The sequence below is a fragment of the Artemia sp. Qi Xiang Cuo genome, chromosome 4 (genome assembly GCF_049724085.1).
Source record: "Artemia sp. Qi Xiang Cuo chromosome 4, ASM4972408v1, whole genome shotgun sequence".
In the NCBI taxonomy this organism is placed as follows: domain Eukaryota; kingdom Metazoa; phylum Arthropoda; class Branchiopoda; order Anostraca; family Artemiidae; genus Artemia; species Artemia sp. Qi Xiang Cuo.
This window is the reverse complement of record NC_142797.1, coordinates 15,020,882-15,039,228: the sequence shown is the minus strand read 5'-3', so window position 1 is coordinate 15,039,228 and position 18,347 is coordinate 15,020,882. Positions and strand designations below refer to the sequence as shown.

General features: G+C 35.0%; 1 protein-coding gene across 1 annotated transcript in view; it reads left to right on the top strand.

Annotated features, from left to right (window-relative positions):
* The window catches only part of LOC148952806 (uncharacterized), a 42,322-nt gene extending 24,873 nt beyond the window's left edge, over positions 1 to 17,449 (top strand). Inside the window, exons 6-8 of the mRNA XM_089087784.1 lie at positions 894 to 1,101; positions 7,858 to 8,092; positions 15,144 to 17,449. Of these exons, the coding sequence (XP_088943910.1) occupies positions 894 to 1,101; positions 7,858 to 8,092; positions 15,144 to 15,416 (716 nt within the window). The 3' untranslated portion in view covers positions 15,417 to 17,449. The remainder of the gene's footprint in view (positions 1 to 893; positions 1,102 to 7,857; positions 8,093 to 15,143) is intronic.
* Positions 17,450 to 18,347: the final 898 nt, after the last annotated feature.

Sequence of the window (18,347 nt, the reverse complement as noted above, 5' to 3'; positions counted from 1 at the left end):
GTTCTTATCATCTTTCTTATACAGTGGTTTAATTAGGGTTTTCCTAAAATCGCTAGGTACTTCCCCATTTTCAGAAATCATATTCATAATTTTCAGTAACTTATCTCTAACTTCAGAGCCACCATATACATGAAACTCATTTACCACACTATCATCACCCCGAGCCTTATTATGTATTAATCCTTTTGATACTGTTGCTAATTATTCCTCACAAAACAAATCTTCCTTCACATCCAAGGTATCACAATCTTTTTCATTTTTCTTTATATCTTTACTTGAAATTCTGTCTTAGTTGAGCGCATTCTGAAAATGTTCTGCCCATCTCTGTAACTCTTTCCTTGTCACTAATTTTGATCCCGTTCTCATCTTTAGCTGGGATATGTCCGGATTGACTGCTCCCTCTCAATTTGTTAAACTGCCAGTACAATATTTTACTATTATGCTGTCTAGCTGCATCTTCCAGATCCTCAGCTGTTTTATCCGTGGTCTCCACTTCACACGTCCTTAGTTCATATTTTAGTGCTTTCTCCAGTTTCTATACATTCCTCTTGTTTTCATTTGATCTATCGCTCAGATAATTCTTGTAAAAACCTCTTTCACTAATACTCTTAGTTGCGTTCCTAACTTTCTTTCCTAAGACACTGTCAGCAACTTCACAAACTGTTTTCCTAAAATTATTTCATCCATTTTCTGCATTGTCAAATTTTAAACTCTCCTGTTTAGTATTCAGCTGATTCTGGAAAGTTTCTCTCAAATTCTCATCCCGGGGTCTACCAGCATTATAATTTCCCGGGAGGTAGTTATGCTTCCGAAATTTCATTAGATCATGTTGTGATTTAAACTTGAAAATTCCCTATTTAATTTTCATGTTAGAAATTCTTCTTTTTTTTCAGCATTGAACAAATACTTTGAAGAGGTTGAAGCAGAAATAAGAATACGCGAAGTTCTTCCCGTATCGCAAGATTTTCACAGTAGATATTCAGCCTCCTCAAGGACATATTTGTATCGTCTGGGAGTTTATGAAAATAGTTCAGTTTTGAATCCCAGACTGAGCGGCAAAACATTACCAATTGTGGAATGGAGTAGGTTGCATGTAGTAAGGTTAGTCTGTTGTTAGTTAGTCTTATGTTAGTTAGTCTTATAAATAAATACAAGAGGCGGTTTGGAGAGGAGACACTTGCACCAGGCGCAGAATTTTTAGAGCGCAAATTTTAAAATAAATAATCCAACGGTTATAATCATTTTTGAATTTTTTTTTTATTAAAATAAGGTAGAGGGTGCAGTTCATAAACGAAAATAATGACTAAATTATTAATGAATTAATGAAATAAAAATAAATAGAAAAATAAAATGACGAAATAATGATGATTAAACGATAGTGATGGAATTAGAATAACTAATGATAATTAAAGAATAAATTGAGAATAATCAAAAAATAAATTATCAATTAATTAATACATTGAAAACAATTTAACATGCTTATATTAAGTAGCTTATGTGACGGAATCGCAATGTGCATCTGGCATAATAATATAGATGAGATTTAGGAAAACTCCTATTTCCATGGAGCTGAGACAAGAGTAGTGTCTAAAACTAAATACTTAGGGTTACATTCATCTAGAAATGGGTCTTGGAGGAAACAATTAGCATTCAGTGGGAAATGTATTATACAGAATCTTTGTAATTATACAGCTATGAAGTATTATTTATAATGATTTATAGCTTTATAATTCCAAAAATTCTCTATACATTTCCCACTGAATAATAATTGTTTCCTCCAAGACCTTTGGTTTTTCCTTTGGTATCTTCAAACATCTTCAATTTTCTGAATTTCTTCTTTAGCCTGGTATATTATGGGGTTATGAAATTGGTGTGTAAGATATAAAGACACAAGGTTTTAATTTCCCTTGGTAGGTTGAGACATTTTTAATTTCCTAAATTTTTTCTCTAGCCTCCTATATTATAGGGTTATGATATAGCTAAACCATTGATGTCGTTACAACTTCAGTTTTGCATACGGCTCTTTATACATCGGTAATTTATGTTAACACTTTAACAAAATATCTGAATCAGAAAAACATAGTTTAATATGAGAGGTGGCACTTTATTTTGTCATCAGAAGCTTTTAAAGTATTAGGTGCATGTGTTGTACTGGCCATTCGAATGTAATTGTCCAAATATTCGTCAGTCAACCGGTTCCTGTTGTTCTTTGTAAGGATTTTCATACTTCAAAACGAAATCTCACTCAGATATTTTGGGCTGAATATTTCCTTTATTTGTAAGCCAACCTGAACCAAAACTGTTATTTTTGTTTAGGAATTGAAGGACAAATATTTTCATTGCTTGAAATGAGTGATGTTAATGATTACTGATTAAATAATTTTTTTGAAAATCAACCAGTTCCCATCTTCGTTGCAGTGTTTTTCCCCTTTAAAATGTTGCATGATTCAAGCAGAGAATACATCAGTATCAGTCTGTACAAAAGGAGATGTGATGAGTTCTGCAACAACGAACATATTCTGAAGTCTTGAAAGCGTTGAATGAAGTGGTTTTTCAAGTCTTAGAGAATTGCAAAATGTTCTTTGGTGTTATAAGAAGTCTTTGAAGATCCTTGCTATGTTAAGCTGTATGGAAAATAACCGTAGGGATCTAAATAGTTTTAGACTGTGAAACCTCATCAGAACTCTTTGATTCAACTCTTCTCATAACTGCATTTGCGGACAGTTGCTCCGATTGAATAGCAGACATTATCTCGCTTTTGATTTCAAAACTGTCAAATGATAAAACTGTAGCTTCTGAAAATGCAGCTTTCATTAATACACCATCTTCGTAAGGTTTTTTAATTTCATTAATAATCCTGAAACATTAAAAGATGCCTGAGTTGCGTCTTCTTTTTTTTCCCCAATTGATGCACTTGCAGCACAAATAAGTAGACACATTTGTCCCTCAGGTCGGTAAGAAAGTAATTGATCTCGTTTTCACCTGGAAAGTAATAATTATTTGATTTTCTCTGGAACCAGTGGTGTGCATCGGTACCGCTACCACCAGTTTGTCGTGAGGTGTTGTAGAAATATCTTCTGCTGCTACTAGGACCTGCGTCGGATTCAGGGATAAATACCAAACCTTCATCTTTAATGTTTTTAATTGTCTTTGAAAGACTGTAGTAGGTGGGGCGAATTATACCCACACGTGGGGGAGTGCTGAAATTATCAGTAACTTGCACTGAACTTTCTTCATTGCTCGCTCGTTTTGACGGTAAAATTTTCCAACGTCAATTGGCACTTATTTGTCATATTCATATTTTTTCTTATTGTTAAATTAAGTTCACATAAATAAATTCTATAGCCAAACATAATATGGGACATTCGAAAAATGAAAGGCATAAAAATTAGGGAGCAAATTGTGAGAATAGAATCAAAGGCAAAAATAAAAACGAAACAAAGAGGGACTTTCAGCAATAAGTATATTTTTATTATCGCCAGCTATAATAACCTCATGAAAAGAGTTTCAAGTTACCTTGCATTTCATTCAATCCTTCCTATTCCCTGATTCTGAGAATCTTCCACAAGCTACCAACAAGCTCCCTGGGAGTTACCAGGAGCTCGTGATCGATAGTTTGGCGATCTCTGGGTAACGGTTCAGCCAAGATTCTAGGGGTGATGTTTCTTAGGCGTACGAGGTGCACTCAAGTGGTGAAGCTGGGCCTTATCCAGGATTTTTTTTTTGGGTGAGGGGGGGGTTCTAAAAAAAACTTTAAAAGCGCTTAAAATAATTGTTTTTCTGCGTTTTTATTTTGTTTTTACGAGTTTCGGGGGAAGAAATGTTTCGGGGAAGAGGGGGTGCTAGTCCCCTAACCCCTCCCCTGACTACGGCCTTTAATTTTAGGGTAACAATCCTTCGCCGAGACTGGACTTTTGGGTCACCAATTCATGAAAGTGTAGGGGAGGGAGAGAAAGAACTTGTGTTCCACCTTTTTTTATTGGATACCAAAAAATATGTTCTTCAATTTTTTTTCTTCCATGAATAATCCCCCCAAATTTTTTTTTAAAATCTAGAGGGGAGGAAGGAACAACTTAGCGGGGACAATCCCCTTCTCCATGATGAAAATAGGTTTTGGCTCCAGTTTTATGTCAAGTTGGACCTCCATCTGATTTCTTATATTCTATTTATATTTTTTATATGTATATATTTGGATCCAACATAGATAGTACACTTTAATGGTGAATTTTTTTTCGAGAGCCTCTGTTGGAAGAAAAACTGGCAAAAGTTGTACTTTAGAATCTATTTTCCCGACGAAAAAATCATCCAAGAAGACTGGGTTCGTTGGGATCCACAAACTTCTCGATAAGACTGAGTTTTATTTTCCCTTGAAGAGTGTGATGAAAACCTGTGTGAAAAGAAAATCTAAAATATTTTTCGAAAATTTTAAAAGAAAGCCCCAGGACACAAAATCTGAAGTAGGTGGGTTAATGTAGGGAATTTGCCAGTATTAACTGATTTTAAACAGGTGAAAATAGCTTTCGGTTCCAATTTTATCGTAAGTTAGTTCCTCCACTGAATCTCTTTTTTGGATTTGAAACTAACTTTGAGCAAAATACTTGTACCAAGGACAGGGCAAATTCTTTGAACTGGTTAAGAGGAAACTGAAATAGCCATAGGTACCATACATAATCAGCCATATATATTTATCTTAAATTGCCAAGGACAGGACAAATGAAATCATTGTTTCAAATTGTTAAAACAAAATTTAACCGAAAGGGAAAAAACACCAAACCTTCGTCTTTAATTTTTTTTGCTTGTTTGTGAAAGACTACTATAGGTGAAGGAATGTATGCCATAAAATGAAAGTTATTATGCAAGCAAGGACGCGCTGGTGACCGTATTCGATTATACTGCCAATTGGAAACAAATTGTAATCCCGAGTTGCGAAAGGGTTACTAAAGATACAAAAAAGGGTGCTTTTTTGCAGTATGGAGAAATCACGGATAAAAAAAAACTATGGATAAAAGAATAACCTCACTTTTGAATGAACAGACTCCTACTGAATGGCAGATGTGCGGACCACTAGTTCTGTTTTATTTTTGTGAATTGTATGTTTGAGATGAGTACATCTAACACAATAGTCACCGCAAGCCCAGTGTTTGAAAATTCCCCGTGAGCTGCCGAAACGTTCTCTGTGAGAGTAGTAAAAGTAGCTCGGGATGAATGGTTTGGTGATTTCTGGCTGACGGTTTAGCCTAAATTCTAAGGCTAGTGTCTTTTAGACATGCGAGATGTACTCAAGCAGTGAATATTTGGCTAAAAAATTGTGATATGCCTAAAGGAAGACAGACAAAAGCATCATTTCAGGATCTATTGATCCTGAAGAGGCTGTAGTACTGGGCGCTTAAGGTTAAACAACCTCTCTTCGATACTGGACTTTTGGGGGTGCCAATTCATGAAAGTACAGAGGGGGGGGGGCAAGGACTTATTATCCAACTTTTTTATTGAATACAAACAAATGTATTTGTCAAAATTAGGGGAATTTATTTTTTGCAATTATTTCAATTGAGAAACCAAAAGTATCTTTGTAAATATAGGGGCAAGGTAGGGGAGAAATAGATTTGCTAAGTAAGTCTTCATTCTGAATTTTTTAAAATTTGGATCCAACATAAAAGTGTACCCAAATTGTGAATTTTTTTGATAGCTTTTGTAGGGAGAAAGACTGGTAAGATGTGTATTTCAGAATCTATTCACCCCAAGAAAAATCATCCAACAAGACTGGGTTCGTTGGGATAGTCCACCTTCTCGGTAAAACTGACTTTATTTTTCCTTGAAGACTGTGATTGGGGCCTAAGAAAAACCAGAAATGTCTTTTGAACGTCTTTAAAAAAAGCGTCAAGACATAAGAAATTAATGCCGGAGGGTTAAAGTAGGTAATTTGCGAGCAGTAACTTGGTATAAGCAAGTGAAAATAGCTTTCGGTTCCAATTTATCTTAGGTTAGTTTCTCCACTGAATTTTATTTGGATTTGCATCTAACTTTGGACAAATTGCTTGCACCTCTATGGTGATTTTCTTGGTCGGAGATTGGAAAGGAAGCGCAGGGTATTTGTCCACTCTGCAGGGCTAATGAACTTGGGTTATTTTTTCACTTCAGATACGGGTAACGTAATTTCATCAAAATCCGGGGGGAGGGGAGGGGGGTTCAAAGTAGGAGCTAATTTTCCCAAATAAAGTGAAAATGATAGTAATAACTGAAAAATGAGCCATTTGGTACCATGAAAGTAGTGTAAAGATACTTTATAGTACTATAAAAGTAAATATATACTAAAGAAAATATATATTTATATATATACGAGGCATGTTTTTTAAGTAAGTACCGTTTTACGATTACGCCACCACAGTGCTACGGTCGCCATTCTGCGCATGCACGCTGGTTACCTACATCTCTTGTCTACGCACTGACGCCATTACAGTCTGATTTTTAATTGTATACGTTGTTCACTGAGTGTTTAAGATGCCTCCGACAATCGTGAGTCCCGCCGATTGTGAAGTACGGGCGGTTATACGATTTCTTAGTGCTAAAGGAGTAAAACCGATCGATATTCATCGTGAGATCTGTGAAGTTTACGGACAAAACATTATGAGTGATGGAATGGTAAGGAAATGGGTGAGAATCAAAACAACAATCCATGGAATGGCGACATTCATCATCACCCAAAAAAGTGAAATTTAAGCAAACAATTTCTGCCCGGGAAATTTCACTTTTTTGGTCTTACAAATAAATGAATACTAAATTACCAAGGACAGTAGGACATTTACCAAGGAATGTATCTTAAATAACCAAGGAATGGACAAATGAAATGACTGTTTGAAATGGTTAAGTGGAAACTGAAACAGCCATATATACCTTACAAAAATTATACCTTAAAATATACCATATTTATAATACCTTAATATAAATATATCCCTTAAATATAATGAATGCTTAAAATATAAATATATACATTAGAATGCACCTTACAAAAATCAGAAAAAGTTGTTACTTCAATTTAAAAAAAAAGACCTCATACAATTATGCGATTTTTGGCAATAGCAGGTACGAAATTAAAAAAAGAAAGTAGTGCCTGAAAAATCACCTGAAAAAATATTGCATCAAACTGCTTGAGAAAGCAATGCTTTCTTCTGAAGGTTCAATTGTCTTTGTAAATCAACTGATTCTTAATGTTGGATTTTTTTTTTTTTTGACGAAAGGTGCAGTCAAATTTAACTTATTTTTGATTGTTTTGTTTAGTAACACTGAATTAGTGTCGAAATTGGAATTAAAGACCCATTGGAATGGGTTTAAATTAAGATATGATGACTTTAACCATAAGTATGAAAATACTCTCTCTTCCGTAAACTTTCCGTAAAATGAGTAAACTTTTCCGTTTTTTCCGGAATTTAAAGAAATGTTTTGGAGTGTTAATTTTTTTTTTGTTTATTTAATGTATTTTACTCATTTATGTTTTTAAGCTTATTATAAATTGTTGCTTTGTTTTATTTGTTGAACTATTTTTTACAGTTTAATTTATGTACTTTGTATAATCCTCGATTTTGAGGGAAATAAATAAATAAGTTTATTTCCATCGTTCAACATGGCAACAGTGGCGAAAATGCGTTACTACCCTAAAAACCTTATAAATTAGAAACAACAGAAAGAAAATCTTTTAAAACTGCTGTTTTCAGGCATGAATAGACAGGCCTGAGATGAATGCAAGAATAAAATGTTTTATTTTGAAGAGAAGGAGCTTCGTGTTCTATCGTAATTGGACGACTCGCTCCAAAGCTACGCGAATTCCCTTTTTATTTATGTAATTTAATTGTTTATTTTTAGTTCTCCCTTCGATATTGATAAGTTTGAAGAAGGAGCTTCTTGCTTTCTGGGTCTACATGATTTCCGGTCGTTTGCCTCCAAGAAAAACCCCAAGGACAGTCTAACTCTTCGATGCATTGACGAGTTGAATATTACTCCTGGGAAACCGTTTATGGATCCTGTTTGGGATTCAATGTATAAAGACATTACTATATTAGATATCAAAGTCAAGGGAAAAGGATTTCTAAGAACTCAGGTTAGTTCAGAGAAGTAACTAGAATATGGATGTGTATTTAAAGAGATTTGTAACTCTTCAATAGCCAAACTGAAATTCGGTTCCCATCACAAAATTCGTCATTCACACAAGTACACACCTCAAAAAAAAAAAAAAAAATAAACACAGCTCCCCACAAAAAAAAATATTACACTTTCATGATTGGACTATCTATTATAAATTTATTACTTATTACAAGTTTAATATAAATTTATGGTTTACTATAGTTTTTACCAAATAAGATTTACTTATGAAAAATATTCATCACAAGCGTAGATGGGCTGAATTCCCATTTAGAGTCAATAAACACAAAAAAAGAAAAGAAAAAGGAGCCGATATAATAGCACGAGTCAGGAAAAAAAGGAATTTTCAAAATGTCATGGTGATAATGAAAAATGTTAAATAATTATTTCATTATGGCTTTTTATTCAGTCATCCGTCCTTTGTTGTTCTCACTGTCAGCCTCAGTCTTCATTGGTGCTTTTTAAGGTTCAAAAGGCCATAAAACCAACCAAATGAGCTACTTTTAAGGCTTCCTGAAGATTATATTTTCTGCTTGTAAGGCGCCTTTCCCCCTACTGCTACTACTAATACTAATAATAATAACAACTCACAGCATCACCAAGCCGCCTGAGGTAAACACAGCTACGCACGCTCCTCTTCCATCCCAATCTATGCAAAGCCTCCATCTATACACCTTCCCAGTAATTTTCTATTTCCCTTTAATCATTCCTTACGACATCCTCGTACCCCAGCTGGGGACGGCCTGGTCCTCGTTTGGTCCTAGACGGTTGGGGGAAAAGGACAATCTTTGGCAACCTGTCATCCGCTGAAAGTGTCATAACCATGTCAACCTTTCTCTCATTATAGCACTAAAAATCAGGATTGAACCACATTTTTTGCACAGCCTACTTTTTGAGATACGGTCAGTCAGTCGTGTAACCAAAACTATTTTTCGGCCTTCCCCCTGGAACAAGATAATACACTTTCTTGTTCTTGTTGGGTTTTAATAGTGATTCAAAAGAGGTACAAAGCGAAAGTGACAATGCAACAACGATCTTCATTGTGATCAAGAGATGTAGAAGACGACGTTTCAAGAGACGAACCGTGTGGTTTTAGGAAAGAGTAAGGAAATCCCCAGCCAAAATTTCACCCTCAGATTAATAATTCAGGGTCCAAAGTCTTATAGATTATGAACAAGTATTTTATTCAGCTTATAGAAAAGCTCGACCGAATGTCCTAGTCATGTGTGATATAGTATATATTTATATTAAAGAATAGTTCTATTAAAAAAAATAATATTGTTGTGGTTAAGGTAGGAAGTAAGGTTAGTAGTTGCTTTGGTACTGAATCAGGAGCTAAGCAACGGTGTGTCCTATCTGTCCTATAGTTCATTTGATGGACTTTGTCCTCTGGATCACGGAAAATGTTATGGGAGAACATGGCATCAAATTGTAAGGTAAAGTCCTTCCAGACTTTAGATTATATTGATCATTTGAGTGTTCTAGATAAAAATGTAGGTGATAAAGGAATTTGAACTTCCAGTTTTTTTGAATTTTTGAACTTCCAATGGACTTTTAAACTTACGAAATGGATTTTTGGAAGTTTTTGGGAGTCACCGGCATGAAAATAGGTTGAAAAGTGATGTCGAGAAGATTTAGTCACTTGGGATTGGAAAAATTAGTTTTTTGTTTTTTGAATTAAAAATAAAATAAATAATATATTTAGTCCCTTGAGCTTGAAATAAATGAGTATGAGCCAGTGTTCAAGTGTATAGTTTCACTTGCCTAAGTTGTATAATTTGTAAAGATGGTGGATACAGTGAAGATGTAAAACAATGTGATTGGTAGTTTTTAATAGTTGAAAAAAGTTTGGAAGAATAGGAAGACAAGTCTTCCAACTAAGATTTGAATATCGGAAGCCACTTTAATGAAAGTGGTCCAGTATGGCTCTGAAACATGACCTCTTCGGAAGATTCCCGGAGTTTGTCCAGGTTCACTAAAAGAATTGACTAAGAAGAGTTTCAGATGTCCGTTTGAACGACTATTAAACAATAACCTTTAGAAAAACGAGGTTCGATCTCACTCTCTGGGGCTACAATGTAAGAACGGTTGAAATTCCTAAGCTACGTTTTATGGATGAAGAATGATATATTGTCAAAGATTATGCTCTTTCCCAGTCATCTAGAACTAAACAAACTGCATCGTCCCCAAATGGGGTAACCATAGAGGGAATTTAAAGGAATCGGAGTTTCGAGGAAGGGGGTGGGTGGTAAAACGTAATACTTTGAACAGACTAGAGTGGAGGAGGAGCTTGCGCAGCTGAATTGGGCTCGGGTGGCTTGGTGCTGCAGTGAGTTGTTACTTTTATTATTAGTAGAAACATACCCATAAAGTGTTGCTGTTTAGGACATAAGTCGTTATGAAATACTCATGTACGGTGGCTGGAAATGCTCAACACCTTTTTTAGTATCTTAGACAATCTTCGGTAAATATAGAATGTCGACAAATTGTTTGTCTCTAAATCACTGCGGTTGAAAATATGGAAGATAAAAAGTACCGAAAATATGCAATTTTGTTGTCAATTGACAATAATGTAGGAAAATATGAAAGACATAGCCCATCTGGGTGACACGCAGGCCCGGTTGACTGCCGCCAATGAGAGGCCCGGTTGACCGGCAGAGGCGGTGGCGTTCGGCTGACTTTGAATTAGTTTTGCGGCAATGCTTTATTGCGTCAACCGCAAAGTCGGAGCTTTTCGTTTCTTGTTTGGTTAAGTATTTCAATTTTCCTGATTAGAAATCAAGCAGGGCTTGCACTATCCCCGAATTTTCGGGGATTTCCCTGAAAATCTATGTGTCACCCCGAAAGAAATTTGGTTCTCCGAATCACCGCAAATCACCCAATCACGGTGCCACTGCTAGTGATTTATAACCAGTGACTATCCCTACCAAATATTACTTTGCATACCATAATTCTGCACTACTCTCTTGTTCGTTAATTTTCATCTCTTGTGTTACTTTGCATGAAAACCAGACAGATACAATTGCAAAATACTCGGTTCTTCATATGTTGACAAAAGTATCGTCTTTATGAAATGAGATTAAACCATTTGGAATGCCGTTTCCCAATTGCTAAAAGATCCTTACATCATTCGTAGTCAAGAATTTTATTTTTAAGTTGAACGGAACGCATATACTATACAGGTTCAGTTGGACTTTGAAATTGATAGTCAACAGATTGTTGCGACAGCTGACTCGTAAGTTTGGAGAATTTGTTTTCTTTCGCTATTTTAGATGTACAATACAAAATAATTGAACGCCTGATATATTAAAGAAAATACAATCTTCTTTATGAAAACTTCAATCCTCCTTCCCCCCCCCCCCCCAAAAAAAACCGTCTATTGAGACAAAATTTAGCAATAGACTATGTACAAAGTCGTGGGATTGAAGATTGAAACGGAAGAGACCCCAAAAATATGATTATTGAAAAAATTATATATTATTGCCTATAGGGGGGGAATAGGGGGCTATCATTTTTAAATGATAATACCTCAATTTTTTTAATTGAAAGCAGAGATGCCAGAAAGATAGTTATTCTCTCATTTAAAGCGGAGATGGAAGAAAATTATATCAAGTTCCCAGGGAAAACATAGAAATATTTTGATAGACTCAGTGCCTTCCATTGGGACTTGGTCATTGTCTTGGGCATTTTTCGATTTCTTATAGGCTACTGGCTTAATTTGAATTTTGTGTTTGCTCCCTTTCAATTAGATTCCTTGGATCTTATTGAATGCCATGGCGAATCTATTACTCAGATTTCCAGTAATCTTAGGTATATCTGAATAACTTCGACATTTTTGTTGTTCGACCTTTAAAATTTGTAAATGATAATACCTCGAATTTCTTTTTGTTGAAAGCAGAGATTTCAAAAAGTTATTTTTTTTTTAACTTAAAGCAGAGAAGGTATCGTATGGTATTCAGAGAGGAGGAGGCTAGGGAATTGTCATATTTAAATAATAGTACCTCGAATTTTTTTTTATTTAAAGTAGAGACGACGTCCTATCAAGGCAGTATCCAAAGGGGGGACGGGTAGGGGGTTTTCACTTTTAAATGAAAATACCTTGATTTTTTTTTATTGAAGGCAGGGATGCCAAAAAGTTGTTATTTTCCTAATTTAAAGCTGAGAGGTTGTCCTGTCAAGGCGGTATCCAGAGGGGGGTGGTAGGGGGCTATCTTTTTTAAATGATAATACCTTTATTTTTTTTTATTGAAAACAGGGATGCCAAAAAGTTAATTATTTTTTTAAATTTAAAGTAAAGACGGAAGAAAATGACATCAAATTCCCTGGGAAACCATAGAAATATTTTGATAGACCAGGGCCCCCCATCGGAACTTGTTCATTATCTTGGGTGTTTTTGGATTTTTCATAGACTACTGGCCTAATTTGTCTTTTGTGTGTGCTCCCTTTTAATTAGATTCCTTAGATCTTATTGAAAGCTACTGCGAATCTATTATCTATTATCTCAACTATTATGCAAGGGTTCTGAAACACCACATCCATTTGATTTCTACCAGCTTTCTACTTCTCTTGATGAATAACGAAGACCAGCGGCCAACCAGCGACTTGCGAAGTTTTTAACTAATAAATAGGTCCGAATCTGTTGTAAATTCAAGCTGGGATTTGAGAAAGACTGATGAAAACATAAATGTTTGCGGTCAACATTGATCGCACCGTCGACATGTCACCGGCGGTGGCGCACCGCCGCTGCTATTTTTGGCCCTGCCGCTGCCGACCTTCCCTTATCGGCGCGGTGCCAGGGTCTAATTCAAAGAGTTAATTTTGTTGCCGATTGAAAATATTCCAGGAAAATGGAACCCTTGTGATAAGCAACCGAAACCCAAAGAGGTAATTTCATTGCCAATTGAAAACATCGAAAGAAAATATGAGAGGCATAGCCTATACGTGAAATAAATGAAAAAAAAAATCCAAGAAGGTAATTTTCTTGCTGACCGAGAACATTAGAGAGATACATGGAAGACATAGCCTATCCATGCGGTAAGCAGACAATTACAAAAGAGGGTGAGACATGTTTAACCACTTTGATGTTCTTTCCCTAGAAGCTAAAATGATAAAGGGCTGGACAGTCATTTCGTTTTGAAAGCTAGAAATGGCCGTATATATCCAAAGTGGACTTATTTTAGGCCATATTTCGATCCAAGAACTGTTTCTAGATTAATGCTCCTTTTGTGGGGTTTTACGCTGACTTATATTTAAGTTTGAGAATTTGATTTAATAAAATTGAATATTTTCAGTGCTTCACAAAACTATCGATTTTATAATCATTTTGTCTCTTTTTATAGAAAAAATTCTTGGTCTTTAGAAAAAAGTTTCTTATGAAGTGTGGAATTCCTTAGAATATTTAAAGCTAGCTTATACTTGTGATATTTCGCTTTTGCGAATTGTAATGCAGAATAATGGCGTAAATTATAACTATTTGTTCGAAATGTCTTTATGTATATTTTCATGTGACGCCAAGGTTCTTTTAATATCTCAAAACGCATGTCTTTTTATGTATTCAGTATTGAGAAGTTCTTTCTCTTTTATTTAGGGTAAATAAAATGAACATGTACAGTATATAAATAATGGATATTACTTAAAAGCTTTACAAATTTTCATATTTTGATTTATTTCTTTGACGGGGAGGTAGCGTGGCCTTAGAAATTATTCACTAAACCTTTGCTGTGTGGGCTTTAGTAACTAAGAGAGCGAACAAAATTCTTCCAGGGGATGGGGAGTGCAAGCCTAGGATTTTTTCAGAGGGCTGTAATCTTACTTCATTGAAAGGCGAGAAAAGTGTACAAAATTTTCAGAATACTAAAAAGTTGTGTGTGCTTTTTGTCAGTTTTTAATTCCAAAGGAGAGGAGGAGAAAGGGTAAAAGCCTATTCCGTCGCACTTTCCTGCAGACACAACTTATGAAGGAACCTGAACATACGAAGTCAAAGGTCGACACAGTCATTTGATACTTCTTTTTAAATTTTGTGTATATATCTTTATTTTTAGGGGCTTACAATTTTGAACTAAAAAAAATTCAGGTCAAGTGCCTGATTGCTAAAAACTCAAAACATTTAAAAAATAAATTTAATCCATTTGATTTCTCAGCAGTTAATTTATTCCTGTTGCATTTATAGCCTATACTTTTTTCTAAGTTCGACGAATAGTTGGTTCACCAATAAGCGTGTTAAAAGGAAAAGCATTATATATTCTGAAAAAGAGTGTCAAAGAGGAGGAAAAAGAGGGAGAGAGGAAACGGAGATAGAGCTTTAAAATGAGAAAAAAGAGCGCTTGATTGTGTTATATAGGAGAATTTGCGCTAAAAAGCTGCACAAGAATCCGGAGTTGCGAATTCTTCAGAGATTATTTTCAGGCAGTGGAACTTTATCTATTAATTGAATATTCTATTTGCGCATACCTCTTATTGTGTTCAAGAAAAGGCTGGCTCACTCTTAAGCATGGTAATGGGAAACATCCATAGAGTGAATTAAGCAGGACCTGGTCAGCTGCTGTCAATCACTACGGTGTGCTCTCAATAAGTCGGAGCTCCGAAGTAGCAAATTGTCTCCAGTCACTATTGTGTTTAGCATACTCTCAAGGGGTTCTAGAACCCACTTGACTTCAAATTACTATGGATTTCAAATTAAAAAAAAGTTTTTCTGTCAAAAAATTGATCTACTTAACTGTAAATGTAATTACTCCCTAATGTGTACCGTAAACTTAGGCATACACCGTATTAGCGTGTTTCATGGGCACCTATATGAGAGGGGGGGCTCTAGCCCCCCTCCCCCCTGGATGAATGATGCTGCCTTATATTTATATTTTGTTTTGACATTTCCATTATACAGCATTGGAAGTGCCGATTAGACCAGCTAAGCCCCCCCCCTAAAATTCAGCTTATGGGTGCCAATGACGTGTTTACTATATCATAGAGCTGAGGGGACATTTTTTATTCATTATTCTTTTCTGTATTTTTAGGTTCGACGAATGGTTGGTTCGCTTATAAGTCTAGCAAAGGGAAAAGCATCCATAGAGGGACTTAAGGCTGCATTAAAAAGCAACGAATATGCATGGAATGATTCTTGGGTTGTAGCCCCTGCCTATGCCTTGTACTTAGCTGATGTTGAATATCCATCCAAAGTTCTTAAAAGAGACTACATTAAGCCTTATGACATTGACATTGGACTAAATGCTACATTGGATGCAGTTGAAGATATTAAAATACAAACTGAAACAGATGAAGTGCAATAAATCTGGGGCTTTTTAGGTAGTTTGAACTGGAATCAGTTGATTGCTATTTTAGGTTTCTATTTTTGACAGAATCAACTGAATTTCTAACTAAAGATAACGTTTGGTTTTGAGATCTCAACGTTGGAAGCAGTTGAAGATACTAAAATAAAAGCTGAAACTAAGGAGACTGGTAAACTTGGTGATTTTTTTCAGTTCATAAAAATGCACATAACTGAGTTTTGTTGTATGTTTGATATAATGGCCTGAATTTCTTAATAGTAATTATATTTCACCTTGCAAACCAAAAGTTGAAATAGCTGAAGATATTAAAATATACACTGAAACTGAAGAAGTTCAATGAACCTAATGCTTTTTATGAAGTCTGAACTGGAATCAGTTTATATTGAGAAAGTCGCCTGAATTCTCTAATAGTCACCAGTTTTGTGAAATGGCCATTTTAGGTAGTAGAAGGTAATAAAAACAAATGTGAAATTGAGGGGACACATAATGCTTTGTTTTAAGTTGGAATCACTTGCTTGCTTATTTAAGCCTTATTTTTGATAGAATCCACTGAATTTCTTTATTGCAGTTACATTTAGTCATTAGAAGCCAATAACGGATGTAGTTGAAGGCATTAAAATAGGAACTGAAACTTGGTGCTATACTCTAGCTTGAATTAGAATCAGTTGTTCTTTTATTCACGTTTAAATACTGACAGAATTGTCCGTGTACCTTAGCAGGGATTCATTCAGCTTTGTGAGATGAATATTGGGAGTTGTTGAAGATATTAAAATATAAGCTGAAACTCTATGAACACGATGCTTTGTTTTAGTATTAATTACAATCAGTTGGTGTTTAATTCAGGTTTAAATACTGACAGAATTGTCTTAACACTTTAGCAGAGATTCATTCAGCTTTATGAAATGCATATTGGAAGTTGTTGAAGATATTAAAATAAAAGTTTAAGTTCTATTAACTTGACGCTTCATTTTAAATCAGCTGGTCCTTAATTCAGGCTTAAATACTGACAGAATTGCCTGAATACCTTGGCAGAGATCCATTCAGCTTTTTAAAATAAATGTTGGAAGTTATTGTTGATATTAAAACAGGAGTTGAAATTCAAAAAAAGCCTATGCTTTGTTTTCAGTTTGAACTGGAATCAATTGTTTGCTAATAGGTATTTGATTTCCAACAGTGAATTCCTTAACAGTATTTATATTCGGCTTTATGAAGTCAACATTACAAGTTGATCAAGATAATAAAATAGAAGTTGAAATCAATAAACTTGATGCTTTGTTTTAGTCTGAACAGAACTAGAATCAGTGTATAATTAATTAATATTATATTGTTGACATAAACTTTCTAAGTAAAAATATCAGATTTAGAGGAAGTAGTTAAAATAGAGCCAGCATCTTACCAACATTGAGTCTAATACAGCTAATGAGGTCAATATTTTCGGTTTTCCTCCAATTGCATTGATAATATTCTTATGCATGACCTTTGCTGTACCTAACACTATAATAACAAACTCTTAGTACCATTCAGTTCCCATTTTAACAGTGTTTCGAAATATAATGGTTGCTGCCTGATTGACTACAACTGAATTGAAAAATATTTACTCTGTAGGAAACAACTATTAATTCGCAGGAAAATCTTAATTTTTCCCCTAAGAAAATAAGCGTTGACGTAATCGTTGGACAGTATTACAATTGAAACTGAAATTCAATAAACTAGATGTTCAGCTTTAGCTTCTTCGCTGAAAGCTTTCACAGCTAAAGACATGTTCTGTTATCATTTGGATTGAAGTAGACTGAGTAAATTGTTGAGTTAAGTTTGTTTTTTGTAATGAAAGTTATAAATAAACATGTCGGACTTAGAGGAATTGATTAAAAAGAAGATGGCGCTGGGACTGAAACCAATTAGTCCCCAATTTAATTTCTGAAGGGTTTACTCTGGAACAGAGCTTGGAAGTTGTGAGGTTGAAAAGAAGTTGTGCTAATCCAAATCTAGGATTTTTTAGTTGCTTTAAAGCGTTACGAACAACAGGCACGAAACAACTGAGCAAAAAGAGTTAAGTTTGTTTGTTGAAATAAAAGTTATAAATAAACATGTCGGACTTAGAGGAATTGATTAAAAAGAAGATGGCGCTGGGACTGAAACCTATTAGTCCCCAATTTAATTTCTGAAGGGTTTACTCTGGAACAGAGCTTGGAAGTTGTGATGGTGAAAAGAAGTTGTGCTAATCCAAATCTAGGATTTTTTAGTTGCTTTAAAGCGTTACGAACAACAGGCACGAAACAACTGAGCAAAAAGAGTTAAGTTTGTTTGTTGAAATAAAAGTTATAAATAAACATGTCGGACTTAGAGGAATTGATTAAAAAGAAGATTGCGCTTGTACTGAAACCTATTAGTCCCGAATTTAATTTCTGAAGGGTTTACTCTGGAACAGAGCTTGGAAGTTGTGAGGGTGAAAAGAAGTTGTGCTAATCCAAATCTAGTATTTTTTAGTTGCTTTAAAGCGTTACGAACAACAGGCACGAAACAACTGAGCAAAAAGAGTTAAGTTTGTTTGTTGAAATAAAAGTTATAAATAAACATGTCGGACTTAGAGGAATTGATTAAAAAGAAGATTGCGCTAGGACTGAAACCTATTAGTCCCCAATTTAATTTCTGAAGGGTTTACTCTGGAACAGAGCTTGGAAGTTGTGAGGGTGAAAAGAAGTTGTGCTAATCCAAATCTAGGATTTTTTAGTTGCTTTAAAGCGTTACGAACAACAGGCACGAAACAACTGAGCAAAAAGAGTTAAGTTTGTTTGTTGAAATAAAAGTTATAAATAAACATGTCGGACTTAGAGGAATTGATTAAAAAGAAGATTGCGCTTGGACTGAAACCTATTAGTCCCGAATTTAATTTCTGAAGGGTTTACTCTGGAACAGAGCTTGGAAGTTGTG